At 42.8% G+C, this 14,616-nt stretch overlaps 1 protein-coding gene across 2 annotated transcripts; it reads right to left on the reverse strand.

Moving 5' to 3' along the window:
- Window positions 1-65: 65 nt before the first annotated feature.
- PBX4 (PBX homeobox 4) lies at window positions 66-14,616 on the reverse strand. 2 transcript variants are annotated; one of them, XM_075025193.1, is made up of 9 exons: window positions 14,258-14,616; window positions 10,653-10,726; window positions 3,942-4,183; window positions 3,393-3,583; window positions 2,975-3,110; window positions 2,572-2,728; window positions 2,261-2,367; window positions 1,361-1,462; window positions 66-925 (listed from the first exon to the last, which is right to left on the reverse strand). In XM_075025193.1, the coding sequence occupies exons 1-9, from the start codon at window positions 14,467-14,469 to the stop codon at window positions 833-835; spliced, it is 1,314 nt and encodes a 437-aa protein (XP_074881294.1). In that variant the 5' UTR covers window positions 14,470-14,616; the 3' UTR covers window positions 66-832. The 2 variants fall into 2 exon arrangements, with proteins under 2 accessions (XP_074881294.1, XP_074881295.1); XM_075025194.1 differs by having other exon boundaries at window positions 1,376-1,462; window positions 14,258-14,615.

The following is a 14,616-nucleotide window of genomic DNA, read 5'->3' on the forward strand; positions in this document are numbered from 1 at the left end:
GGGACCCCCGCCGCCTCAGAGCTGAGAGGAAAAAGGAGGGGAAGGAAAAAAAAAAAAAAAAAAAAAAGGCTTTGGAAGTTTATTATCTTTGATAAAATCTCAACTGAAAAGGGTGGACTCTGCGTTAACAGCTGCAGAAATGCACAAAAACCTATTATCCATGGGGAAGTTGGGGGGGTTTGTTGGTTTGTTGTGGGTTGTTTTGTTGTTTTTTTTTCTTTTCACTAGACATTAAATTAGAATTACGTGGAATGACACAGGATGGAAGGTCCTACCCGAGAGCAAAGTCCAGTGAGAGTTTTGGTAAAGCAACGTTCTGATTAATTAGCTCAGAATGAATTCTAGGTAAGAAAAGCTTATTTTCCTATACAAAATTACAATACAGAGAACGCATACAATTACAATACAGGGGGTTTAACTGTTAGTAGCTATCAACTAGAACAGAAATTTCATAGTAAAAAACTTTATGGAAATTAAAATAAGTCAATTTTCTTAAGCTGTAAAACTTGAGACAAATGCCAAGTTCTAGAAGAGACACTTTCAGATTCTTACCATAAAATCCATATTTTAAAAAATGAATTTGGTTAGGAAAATGAAGCAAGTTCTTTTAAAACAATTTCACATCCCAATGGGCATAAGTAAAAAGAACTCAACTGCGTGAGGCTGAGAGGTAGAGAGGTATCATTGTAATCACAATCTTCTATTGGTTCCAGGGTTTTTTCTGAGGTAATTAGCTGTGTGTCAAGTTGTATAAACAATGGTATTGGCAAAAGAGCAACATTGACAAATTACACTAATGACCTCTTTCCTCTCATCAATAGGTCCTAAAAACTTAATTAGACGCATCCGAATTAACACTTCCAGGGTCTCCAGCAGGTGAAGTGATTGATGAAGGGGTGGTAGCATCCTGCCAGCTGCCATTAGCCTGAAGGGAGAATAAATATATCATTTCATTAAATCTTTAAGAAACTACTTGCAGACAACAAAGTATGCCTTTATATGTTTACACCTTACAAGCGACAGTGCTTTTGGAAGGAAATAACTACATCTCGGCTCTGACAAAGCACAGTCCACAAATAACCCGTAAAACCTCCTCCCCCCCAAGATTTTATGGTGTTACTCTTATTCCTAGTGCCATCTCCTTATGGCAAGAATTAACCAAAGTGCACAAATTTTCTGGTGAGCAAAGCCAGAACTCTAAATCCAGTCTCCGGGAGGGAAAGGCTGCTGTATTAAACTACACCTTTTCCAGCTTCCTCCTATCCCCACATCAGATACATCGGGGGGAATAAAAAGTCAACATTTATTCACAGATCGTTAACCAATCTTGGGCAGAATTTCTGTTTCTAGCAGGTAATACCTCAGTACATCTTACATCTATACGCTGCGTCGTATACAAAGGATTCCCCACAATTGTGTCATATCTTCCTGTCTGGTGTATGACGTGATGTAAGGAATCCATCTAGAACAAGATGCCGCAGAATGAGAACGGTAAGGATAAAAAGTCAAGTGAAAGAAATGCAGTAGTACATGGTACATATCTATTGGGCCAAAAATTCTTTAAATAAGGGGCAGGTTTTCTTGCAGGAAGACAAGTTTTCTTCACAGCTTCTTGCTATTAACAGAGCTATACATAGCTGCTTCATAATCAAGCAGAATTAGAGCCTATCACCTATAGATTTTATAAGAGAGGAACAGATTTTATGCAGTTCAGGTACATTTAGAAATTCAGCAGAAAGCTTAAAATGAGTTTGACAATACTGTTAATTAAAAATCCAAAGCACAGTTCTACTTATATGGAGAAAGACTGACTCTAAAAGGAGAAAACACCGATTCATTAATGTAAACTTAAAGGGAGAGAACAACAGCAGTAGATTAATTTAGGTATCAGTTAGTTCTGTAAGAGAAAATTCCAGTTCCAAGAGAAAATACACACTTGAGCATGTTTGTTTCTCGACTTGAGAAATTTGACTCTAGGCATTTCTTGCATCCTAGCCAGCGCTGGCCAGAAACAGAAAAATCCATCCCTATCTGGTATTAAGAGAATCTACTTTGAAAAAAATAAAACAAGATTGTCTAATCCAACCCTGCTGTTCAAAGCGGGGTCGATTACAGCAGGTTGGGTTTTAAATATCTCCAAGGACAGAGACTCCATAACCTCCCTGAGCAACCTGTTCATACAGTATAAAGGACAGAGAAATGGGATTTTAACATTTATCCCACTGCTGAAAGTACCTTTTTTTTTTTTTTCCTTACTGACCTGCGACTGCACATTGGCTCCCACTGGGGAGCTCTGGTAGGAAGTCAATGACTGCAAGTTTATAAACGAATCTCCGGAATTTGTCATCTTAAAAGAGCCAGAGGAAGCTGAAAAAAAAAACCACAACATGTTTTAATAAGAAATAAAACCCACCAAAAATGGCTCTTCAGTAAGTATTACATTATTTAAGTTTAAAAGAAAAAGAAATCCTGCAACTGTTTCAAACACAGGTATTCCATAGTACTAACTGTGACAAGAAATAAATTAGAGACTTTCGAGCAGACAGACTCTTCACTGGTGCTCTCACTCACCTGAATTTGGTGTAGACGGAGAATTTGCCTGGTTGCCTTGAGCCACGACATTAGTTGCATCTACTGCTGTTTTTGCAGCATAAATATTGGCTTCTTCTTGGAACTTCCCCATGTTTTTTTTGTATCGAATTCTTTTGTTACCAAACCAGTTGGAAACCTGGAGACATATATCGCTGTTAGCATTTGATCAAACTATTATATTTTCTACTATATTCGGAAGTTACCAGCAAAGGAGACGTTTTAAACTAGGCTTCAAACAGAAAATACCTACTACTAAACCCTTCAGAATAACTTAAATCCTATTTAAAGTACTAGTAACTGAAGCCTGTTCCTAAGTATGGGGGAAAAAAAACATTGTTTGAGGAAAAAAAAGTCACTTAATTCCAGATCAATCACTTCATACCTGTGAAACTGTGATGCCACCTTTCTTCGCTAGCTCTTCTTTGGCCTCTTCACTGGGGTAAGGATTACTCAGATGTGAATAGAAATACTCATTCAGTACTTCCGTTGCCTGTTTGCTGAAGTTACGTCGTTTACGCCTATAAAAACATTAGTTATTCCTGTTTAAATATAGAGTAGACCGGACAGAGTAGACTGTTGGCTTTTTTTCCTCTAAAATGTATTTGATTTGAAGGAGAATGTAAGAATTGAGTGGAATTAAATAGATGTCAATGTCAAAGCAGGCACAACGGGTGGCAAATCCTTAAATGTTGAAACTGGGAATGACAGACTTGAGACTTCTTACGCAGTCAACTGGCATCAAGCAACAAAAGAAGTTCAGGCTTAAACATCTGTTATCGCTAGGTTGTGTTTTCTCCTACCTTGCATCAAGAAAGCGTGAACGCAGGATCATTACTGCCTCGCACGTGCTCTGCTTCAGTTGCATCTGGATGGTGCTGAATTTGCCATGGATTATGTTCACCATGCGCTCTATTTCTTTTGGCGAAATTGGTCTCGTTCTACTCTGTTCCCTAAGCAGGTTCATAACATGGGTGGTGAACTCACTGCAGGCCTGAAAATACACACATTTGTATCGACAAACAATAATATACCCTAGAATTCATTTCCCCAACAAGAATATATATATCCAAAAAACTTTAGAGGAGTTTCCATGTTTCAGCTTTACTCTATTTACTCTTAAAAAACGGCAACAAAGATAAACGAGACATTTATTATCTTTAGTTTGATGTCCAGTCCCTCTATCTTCACCTTATTTCTGTAACACTGAGATAAGTTTTCAACTGAATTGAATATCCTCGCATTCACCTGAATTCATTATACTTCCTGTTCTGTTCTTAAAACCAACACCAAAGGAAAAAACGGTTATGTTTAATTGAGATGATAAAAACTCTTCCATGCAGAAAGATCACCTGTTCATATTTCTCTAGCTCAGAGTGGTATATCTGTCGGATCTGTGACAGCTTGGCCCTGTAGTCAGAGTGTTCAATGCTATTGTCATTTGGACAGCCACCTGATGTTGCTGCTACAGCCATCGGTCCTCCTCTTCCTCTTTTCTCGGGCCCGGAGACACCCTCTGCCAGCAACATGTTATCTAGTCTCATTAGTTGAGCATCTGGGGGATCTTCTTCCTGAATACCGCGAATACTTAACACTAGATAAATATAAAGAGGGAATCAAAAGATTATTTCCGAAACAGGAAAGAGCATCCACTTCAATTCCGGCAAAGCATTTAAACACTCTTCAGAGGTTTTAGCAGGTCTTGAGCTCAAGAAAGAAAAGGGAGCGTTTAACGAAGCCACGAGGCAACAAGTCAAAACAAACAGGACGTTGTTCCCATTAAGAAACACCAAAATGCAAGGCGAGTTTTCAAATGCACGCAGATAGTAAGACTACTTGAGGTCATACCAGTTTATACCACATTTATAAAGTATTTTAGCTGTCTATAAAAATTAGAACGAAGTTCTTACAGAGCAGATGCCCTCCATATCAGCCTGCTGCCTGGCTCCTTGCACGGTCCTCAAGAGCGTTCAGCACGAGCTCATGCAGATGGACTACAATGGACAGACACAAGGCCTGAGCCACTGGGACAACTGTTACGCCTCTATGTCCAGGATGGAAACAAGCACCACACTAATGTAAGATCCCATCGAAATCTGTACACAAGGCATGAGTTTGACCTCATCTGCTTTATATGCCAAGGATACAACCATACTACACAGCAGCAGGCTACAAATTGAAGTCTTAACAGTGCTGAATTTTAAAATCTATCAAAATCTATTTAAAATCTATCAAAACCTGAAACAACATGAAAAAATGCACCAGAAGCCCGTTTCCTTAAGCTTATATTCAACAAACCCAGATGGCAGCAGTCTGTATGCTCAGATTATTCAAGTTTGATTCCAAGCAAATTTATTTTAAAAACTTAATTTCCCAAATTTTTTGACAATTTATTATTAACTTCCTTTTTTAAAAACCGTAACGTCTCACGAGATATTGAATCAATACAAAAAATGCCAACAGTTTTTTGGCTTTTAGTTTGACTTTACGTGCTAGACAATTTTAGTTTGACAAAGAGTTGGTCTTAACCTTGTGAAGCTACCAAATTCAAATGACCTTTTCCAAATTGTAATTGGCGGGTTAACAGGATATTATGTTCCGTACCGAAGATAAATACAAAAGATCTCTTGTTATGCAAAGATTCTAGTGTGAGGCAGGAGAACAAAGTATATGTACAGAGACATTAAACGGACACATTTACGACAATTTTCAGCATTTTGTAGGCAAAAGAATAGCTTATCTAAAAAAACCCAATAATAGTTCTGAACATACAAGCAGCCTAAACTTGTAATCACATTGCTGAACTTCGTATTTTGCAGGCTATACAGAAACGAGTGCACAATTCTGATGAAGAGAGCGCTTTGGAGTGGCTGCAGACCCAAATTTGCTCTGTCACGGCAATCCAGGTCTCCTCCAGAACATCCCCAGTCTTTTTGGAAGCGGAAAAAGGTAAGGCAAAAATAGCTATAGTGTAGTACATGGGTAACTGTTGAACTCAAGCTAAGACAACAATGAGGAAAGTGTTGATCATTTTAGAAGTTAGTGGCTTTTCTAACTCATTATGGAATTAAAATTAATACCTTTTTAAAAAAACATTGCAGACTACCTACTGCAAACACCCTTCACTGAGCGAACTTTACAAGAAATGGAACAAACACGGAAAAAAAGGGGGGTTTTATTTGTTGCTGGGTTTTTGTTTTTAAAAATCGCCAGTTCTCCTTTTTTCCGGGAGACCCAGCAGAAGAGTTCACCAGCAGCCATTTGCTTTTAAGTCTTTTTGATAAAACTCACATTAAACTACTTGGACCGGCGAGCACAAATTCAGTGGAACAGATATTTTGGTGTCACCTTCTTATTTGAACGTGCTTCTGCCAAACATCTTTTTATGCACATTACGATGCATATCAGAGTACCTCATGTTGAAGTCAAGCTCCCAGCTGCAGCTTAATTTTATGTCACTTGTCTAATTATGGCAATTAGACATTAGTTATCATCAATTACACATAAGCTCATCTCAAGTTGACTGCTGAAAAGCATGTATAAAGCACCTTCCCAGTCTCGAGGGAAGACTCAGGTTGGTTGGCTCTAGTAAGTCACAAGAAACTAGAAAGGAGTTAACCATCATCAATGTATCGTAAACTGCATTTCCAACCTAGTAGTTCAAACTTTTACTTAATAAACTCTCTCAAAGGTGAGCAGACCTAAGAATCGATGAATGCAAGAAGCTCGGTCCATCCGATCTGCTCCATCAGGTTGATTTTAAACTTTTGGCAACTCCATCTTAATAGGTGTGATGGTTAAAACACAAGTTCTACGGAAATCATCGCCACAGGTATTATTTTTAAATTAAAGCCATCATCTCCTGGAATGGATACCTTTTGCTTGAGCTTTATTTTTACTCCTAGTATCATCACCTAATGATAATATTTGTACAGATCATAAGTTACATCAGATTCGCTCAAAACTACCTATTCAGTGAATTCATAACTGTGTTTGCTGCAAGTAGCAGCCAGTTCCGATTTCCAAGTACAAGAGCTGCAGTTGTTCATCTCCTGACCTTCCAGAGCTGGTAATCTCAAAAGATGGCACAACGGGAGAGCAAAACCATTGCAGCAGCAGGAACGCTGCGCTCTCACCAGCTTCTGCAACTCTCTTTTGATAGTCTGGTAAAAACAATTCCAGAAGTACGTGCTTTACCCCTAAGAGTTTTGTCAGGGTAGCTGCATCTACCCTGCGAGCTTTCAGCATGCTCTGTGGGTCAGGCGTCACCCATTTCTGTGTACAATCCTGAAAATTATGCCAGCAGGAGTTTGCAGTTTGCGTGCCTTCTGGAAGAATTAGATTTTGTTAAACAAAAAGGATTCCAAAGGGGAAAAAAAGTTACCACAATAAAAAAAGGATCTCGGTCAACACTGACTTGTTACATATGCCTGTCCTTACATGCTGCTTATTACCTACTGGCTCACAATACTTCGAGGAGAATGCTTCTCTATAAAGCTTACCCCTCTCAGTAACCTTTTGGCCATCAAATTTTTGAAGTTCCCACAATAGTTTAAGAACATGTAACAATTCTATCAATATGCAAGGCTTTGAGTCAAGACGCTAAGAGACTGGAGTTAAGGTATAACCAGTTACAGCATAGTCAGTGCTTTAAGCGTGATTTAGAAAGTTCTTGCGTAATGGTAAAATCCTTCACACTTAAATCCTTCATAATCCATCACTTTTATGGATGTTTAAGAAAAACCCTACACTGGCTCAAAAAGCCTGAGGAGTCACTCCTGTCAGCTGTACCAATATAATAGTGTGCGTTCTCTGGCACATCACCTACCAGATATTCATCAAATATGTAAAATAATTATACTAAGCAAAATGAAATTCCCATCATTTCTAATTAATCTTTAATTAAAATACATCACAACCTAAGGTGCTGAAGCCTCACTCAGTATGCAAATGCAATCATTACAATATATTTACATCTCATTAATTAAAGATTTGCAGTTCTGTAATGAACTGTACAAGATCACTGGTACCAAAATAAGTGATACATGCTTTGCTTAGACTTGCTTTCCTTTCCAGATTTTCCTTCAGAGAGCAAGTAATGCAGAAGAGCATTATAAATTAGTCTATTTGGTACAGAATACACCAAGTTAGACCCCAAACCTGCCATATTAGGGCCAGAAAGGAACAGCCCATACTGTATGAAGTATAAAATACCTATGGAGAGTGCAAGGAAGCAGGCAGTTGGGTGCTGGACCTGCACCCCTCCTCAGCCACGTCTCAGTTTTTCCCAGATGATCCTATCCCCTATGTTACACTTGCAAATATTTATCCTGTAACTCATGCTAAATACTGACTCCTGATGTTTTATTCCAACAGAAGGGTTTCCTCCATTTGGCAGTCCACAAATCAAACTGTTAGGTGAGAAGGCAGGGGTGCATTTTTTTAACAGCAGGTCACCTAAAGCAATCATGAACCCATTCTGAACTACTTCTTAATGCTACCAAAATACCACACACACCCCTCCTGCAGCACTAAGCAGATTTTTTTCACCCACACAAGACACCCCATTTTTCAGTTAGCGGTCCTCTGTGGGGATTCCAGCCTCCCAAGCACCCCACTACAGAGAACAACATTGCTGTTGGTTCAGCTGGTCTCAAAGCAGTGTCACAGAAGAGCGCTTTCTCCAAATCCAAGACAGTCTCGCACATTCAGGGAGAGAGGAAAGCGAATGGAAACAGAAGACAAAAGCCAGCGGGGCTCCAAGCGCTGAGGAACAAGACTCGGCTACGTAAGAATGTCAACAAACTCAGCAACAAAGAGAAAGCGTGTTCTTCGGCCACGCCGCTTGCCAAGTTTTATAACCGAATGAAAAGGTACCCATTGAATTAACCTAGCCAAGTGCCAGCACGTGAAAGGAAGGACAGAGGGCTGCAGCTAGCAGCGATGAGAAACAATAAAAAATGGCACTCCATGTTACGATGCTGCAACAAACATGTTCCCTACCAGAAATACAGAATGCGAGTCCCGCTGCGCAGCGTGTTCCACAAAAGTGGGTAGAAATACACTTTCCCTGCCCCAAGGGGCCTGAAGCCCATCACAGACTAGCATCCTCCTAGCATGGTATAGTCAGCCGAGGAGAAAAACTCTGAAATTTAAAATTCAGCACCAAAAGCATGCATCTTTAACACTACAGATGTTTAATTCTGATTTTAAGATAGAATTATGCCATATTTGAATTCATACAGCTTGAATCATATCTGAAAAGTATAACCCAATCAGCAAAAACCCTATCTGCTGCATAGATTAAAAATGCTCCAAATGCTTCTGTGAGTTCCCCAAAAAACTAAGTGGGCTTTACTGGATTAGATCCCTCTTCAAAATAGCTACCTATGTTCCAGGCGGGTATTTAAGACCTGAAAATAAAATACCTGTTCTTCCCATAGCTGGTTTAAAATTTTAAAAATTAAAATCATTGGAGGGGGTGGGGGCCAAGAACAAAATATTAAATGCGGCCAAATCTATTTAAATTACAAAGAGTCATTTGTAATTTCTTTTTTATTAATAAACACTATTGGGGAGAATTTTTTGGCACCTTTCAGCTGGCTGCCCATTGCAAAGGCGTACGGCTTATCCTGAGCCATTGTGAATGATACCAGCGCTCCAACAAAGAACGAAAGAAAGATGGGGGGGGAGGAACATGTTTGAAACTGATTTCCGAGCTAGAAAAGAAGCTTGTGTGCCTGGGTCACAAAGAAAGCCCAAAACCTTGTGCTACAGTATGTCCAGGCTTTTGTTTGCTTGAAGCCATAACATCTGCTCCCCATAATTTAAATAAGGAATAGACAGACCATCAGACATTCAAAAACCTATGAGACCAAAACAAATCCAGCATAACCGCGACATCAGAGCCTGTTCCTGCAAGTGTATTTAGCTCAGAGAAGTCACAGTTTCAATCAATAAAACGCAGAAGGCAGCTTTCAGTGTAGAAAGGAAAAACAGATGAAAGACCCTCTTTAAGGACAGCAATCCTCGAAGGACAGACAGACATAAAAGCACACCCAGACAGCACAGCACACACGCACTTACTACCACAATGTTTTTCTTCAGAAGCAAACTGCTACCATGAGAACACAATATATGCAACCAAACTCTCCAGAAACGAACGTGTAACGTCTGCTTCAAAGCTCCCTTCCGTGACAAGGGCACCGCAGAGGACGGAACTGTATGGTCCCTCATCTGGCAATACAATGAGGAGCACTGCAAGTTTCGGTGTTTTAGAAAAAATAATACAAATGTAGGTTTAGGGTGCAAAACGTTAATACAGCTATAAGTTAGAAAAAAAAGAAAACAAACCACCATTTTAGTTACATATAATGAAAGTAGTTATTCTCTAAAAAACCCATCAAAATTCACTATAGTTTATAGAAATCAGATACGCAAGCAACATTGCTTAAGTGTTCATGTATGAGCATATCCTAGGTAATTCAAAATCGAAATCTATTTGCCCCCAGTGCTTCTGCTCCTCAAAAAGCTGTGTGATCACCAACTCCCATTTCCTGCTACTTCTGTGTCTTCCAATATCCCCAAGCGTTCTGCCTTACTGTCTCTTTTTCTCCGTAATACAGTTATTTGTCAACTTTGAACTCTTAACTACCACCACCACAATTTTGGTACCAATTCCTTCAAGGAAAAAAAGAGCACAACAACACAGCAGGATTATTCAGGGTTCTCCAGGTACCTAGCCAGACATCAAAAAGACCCAACCTACAGATTCTTTACATACGCACAACCAAAAGACTCGTTCAAATAAGCAGCGTTGTTTTCTCCAAACCTGCACACAGACAGCATTATGAAAAGCACATCAGAGCCATTTCCACCTTACAGAAGATGATAGAGTTTTTTTCCAACCTAGATGATTCTATGATTAAGCCAAAAAAAGAAAAAAATAGCCTTAAGTTGTAGAATCTATCAGGGAAAATACAGGCCACGTTAAACGAGAGCTGAGCTGATGACTGAATGGGGGGTATTTTGGAAAGCTGAGGCCAGAAAAGACACCAACACACCTGTTTTCTCCTTGATCTCACACAGCACGCTGAAAAGAGCAGGCTTCATTCTGTGGCAGTTCAAGGCATGTTTTCTGAAATGGAAGAAGAAAGAATGAGTGAATGCCAACAGGAAAGGCAGCGAAAGGTGCCAAGACTTACAGAGGACTGGATGGCGCTTCAGTAATACCAGGTTAGTGCTAAGATTAAGAAAAAAATGTGCAAGTTCTGGTGATATATTTCATTTAAGTGCCACACTCAGTCATCACTAGGAGCAAACTGTTGTAAAAATACACAGGCCTTAAAATTCAAAATTCTGCATTGCTTAGAGGAACTGTAAACACCTTCAGTTCTACCAAAAGTGTATTTTATATGCAGAGATAAAAAAGTTCCTTCTTGAGTTAGTATGCTTCTATAAAATCTAATAATGGAATCGAACCAAAAGGTAGAAAAAAACCTGGGTTTAGAGCATATAGATCCTGAACAGTAGGAACAACAGAGAATCCAAGTGCCATTCAGTGACTTGCCCAGCTCACACGAGTGGCCACCTGATCCAGTGAAATGCAGATTGTATTTAACAGCATTTTAGTCCAAGTTTTACCACACGTGCTCATTTTGCCTTTTTGAAGTTCTTCCAGTGTTTGCTGCTTTGTTTTCCCCCTTCCCTCCAGGAGGAGACAATGTTAATTACACCATTAACACAGAACCCATCCTAATGTCTAATCAAAACAGAGAATTTTGCTGAGTTGAAAACACATTTGGAGTGTGGTGAGCACCGTATAAAAGCGGGAGCTGAGGTTCCCCACGGAGGGTGGGCGGTGTTTCACCAAGCCATTGCCAGTTTTCAAGGGCAGGCAGCAGTTCAGTGCCCAACTTCCAGTGGAAGTCAGTGGAAAGAAGTATCTAGCTGCAACATACGCCTCCAAGAAAGTCTCTTTTGCTTCTTGTGACCCCTCTCATAATTCAGAAATAATATTTAAATCGCCTTTATAGCTAGGTTTCAGTGTGGGTTTTTTACATAAATACGAATTGGCCTTCCTTCTGGCACACCAGTCAGTACTCCAGCTATCGGGAACGGCGTGAATACAGGTGCTCGGCTTCCTTGCAACCCATGATGCTTACAGCTACTGCTGTGAACGGCCAGCGAATATCGGAACCCAAGCTTTTAACAAAAATCGCAGAAGCTGAAGTCGATGGGCCGCTTTCCTTCACAACACGGCCACAAGAAGTATAAAACCCATTCAGCTACGGAGATGTTTGATAACATCGACCCAAAGACAAACAGCCTGAGAACAAAGGCAGCTGAGAAGACAGCCTAGTGCAGTCTATTGTCCTTGCCTGATGAGGGAAAAAACGGGGGGGAGAGAGGGAGAGAGAGAATGAATTCCAAGCCTTCAGACTGTACTCTCCACCCGGGTCGAAAAAGCGGTGTTTAGGTACAAGGCAGTAGAGATACCAGAGCCAGAGATAATTGCATAATTAATATGGCCACTAACTCTTGTGAAGACGACTGAGGTCATAACGTAACATGTTTAACAGCAGCGTTAAACTCATCCTGGGCAGATTAATTTCCTTTCAATGAAACTTTCACCCAAGTCTTCAACTTGGATTTTAAAAATTCTTATTGCGTGCACTGCAAGAACCCTCTGACATTCACTAGGTGTTAAAACAATACACGCAAAACACATCAACAGCCATTTTTAATACAAAAGAATAAAAGCAATCCCCAAAGAATAAAGCGGTTACTGAGGTGTGAGAAGTCCCGGGTCCCCATATCACTTGTGCGATGGGTTTAACCAGGCCCGAGTTTTACTTTCTCAGCAGCAAGTCCTCTTATGGAGAACTAAGTAAACACAACAAACTTCTTGTCCAGAACGCAAAAGCTTCTTTTATGCATATATGCCTGAAAACACACCAAAAGTGCTTTAAAATTTGGGGGCCTTCAGAGCCTGCTGTGCTTTGGCTGGACTTCGACAGCATTTCTGAGGCAATGTTAAAGTAATTTTCTTTAAACAACGGCCAAGCCCATTCCTCAACTCTTACTTGAAAACTAAAGTTCCTGACAAGTTTATTCTGCTCAAAATTATCTTACATAGGAGGTTGTGAGAGAAAACTGCAGCTCTTACACAACACACAGGCAAATCCATGCCTATAGAATCTATACAGGAGCTGCGGGTGGTTATTTCTGAGATACAGCGCCAGGCAGAAAAACATCAAGTTTTGGGAAGGAGCAATGGTCCTACATGTGACCCACAGCAAGCACCGCTCACAGATTTCATCGCCCTACAAGCTGCAGCTGAAAATTACCTGAAAGAGTCGACTTTAAACCCAAATTATGACATTCTTAGAGTGCATGGTTTCTCCTTACACTCATATAATCGACTCCACCATCAGGAATCTGGTACCCACCCTTGGTAATGCCGCTGCGTCGGCACGCCAGTTGCTGCCAGCGCACGATAGCAACAGGCGTACCCAAAACCGGCTAAACTCTAGGCAGAGATTAAAAAAAAAAAAAAACTCAAAACAAAACCTGGCATGGTTTTATTGGTACCGTGGCAATCGCCGCGATAGGGAAATCGGGGTGCGGGCAGGGAAAGGCGATGGTGCGCAAACAGTCAACCAAGGGGCAAGCCGGAGGAGCGGCACCACGTTAACCATGGGGGGAAAGAAAAAGGCCAGAAAACCATTTTGCTGATTTTTATAAACCCGCTCTACGAGTCTCCACCTTCTCCCAAACCACCTCATGGCGGGGGCTGCCCACCTCACGCATGCCGAGGAAGCAAAGCGTGTAATTACGTGTAATTACACCGCGCCAATCAGGGCTGGACGCAGCTCCAGGGCAAGAGGAACGCACCAGAAGATGCCGAATTCTGACAATTTCCAGGCTGGTTTTGCCATATAATTATTTACATCCCAGTGAAGTCAAGAAGGCGGGGAGAGAAGGAACGTTAATTCTTTTTTTTTTTCCTTTAAATATGATTCAAGAGAAACTTCTTGATGGGGGTGAAAAACCAGCGAGCCCCTTGCGCTGTGAGGGGCCCGACAGCCCCCCGGTTCCCCTCGCTTCCCCTCCCCAGCCAACTCCGGCCCTCAACGGCAGCCGCCGTCTCCGTTTGCCCGTTCCCGGTGGCGGCAGGCAGGACGATCCCGTTTCCAGCAGTTTCTCTTATTTACATCACCCGGGCAATTTCTTAACGAAGGACGGAAAATTAATTACGAGGAACCGGGGCGTCCTCCGGTATTGAAGCCCCCCCGCAGCTGACGGGAGACGAAGACGCGGCAACACCGGCAACCGGGGAACCACCGTGGAACTTTTCGCCTCCCGAGGGCCATCTCCCCACCGAGCCCCCCTTCCCCCGCCGGAGCCGCGGCCACGTCGCACCGCGGGACCGCTGCCCTCCGCCTCCCCCCGCCACAAGCCCCGGTAACGACGGGAGCAGCGGGGCTGAGCGTGTCGTCCCTCGCCTCCCGTCCGTGCCCCCCCCCCTCCCCCCCTCCCCGCCAAACGCCGCGCAGAGCTGAGTCACGGCGCCGGGCTGCGCGGGAAGGCGGCCGGTACCGAGCAGCTCCGCCGCGCCGAGCCGAGCCGAGCCCCCTCCCCGCCCGGCGGCCGGGCCCGCCGGTACCTGGCCTGGGCCTCGTCCAGGCTCTGGTCGGTGATAGCCATGATCTGCTGTAGGACGTCGCCCGTGTCGTGATGCGCGGACGGTGGCGGCGGCCCCGGTGGGGGCGCGGCGGCCGGATCCCCGGCGGCTGACGGAGGGGGCGGTGGGATTCCGCCGGGTAGAGTCACCCCGCCGCCGTGCGCCGCCGCCAGCAGCCGCGACGGATCCTCCATGGCGGGGGGCGGCGGGGCCGGTTCGCCGCGGACGGGCAGCGGCGCGGCCCCAGCGGCTCCCACACAACAGGGCCCAGCGCCCGCAGCCCCCCCCCGCCGCCGCCGCCGCCGCCGCCGCCGCCGCCACCGGGCCCGCCCCGCCCCGCG

Source organism: Buteo buteo, chromosome 4, assembly GCF_964188355.1.
Source record: "Buteo buteo chromosome 4, bButBut1.hap1.1, whole genome shotgun sequence".
Taxonomy (NCBI): domain Eukaryota; kingdom Metazoa; phylum Chordata; class Aves; order Accipitriformes; family Accipitridae; genus Buteo; species Buteo buteo.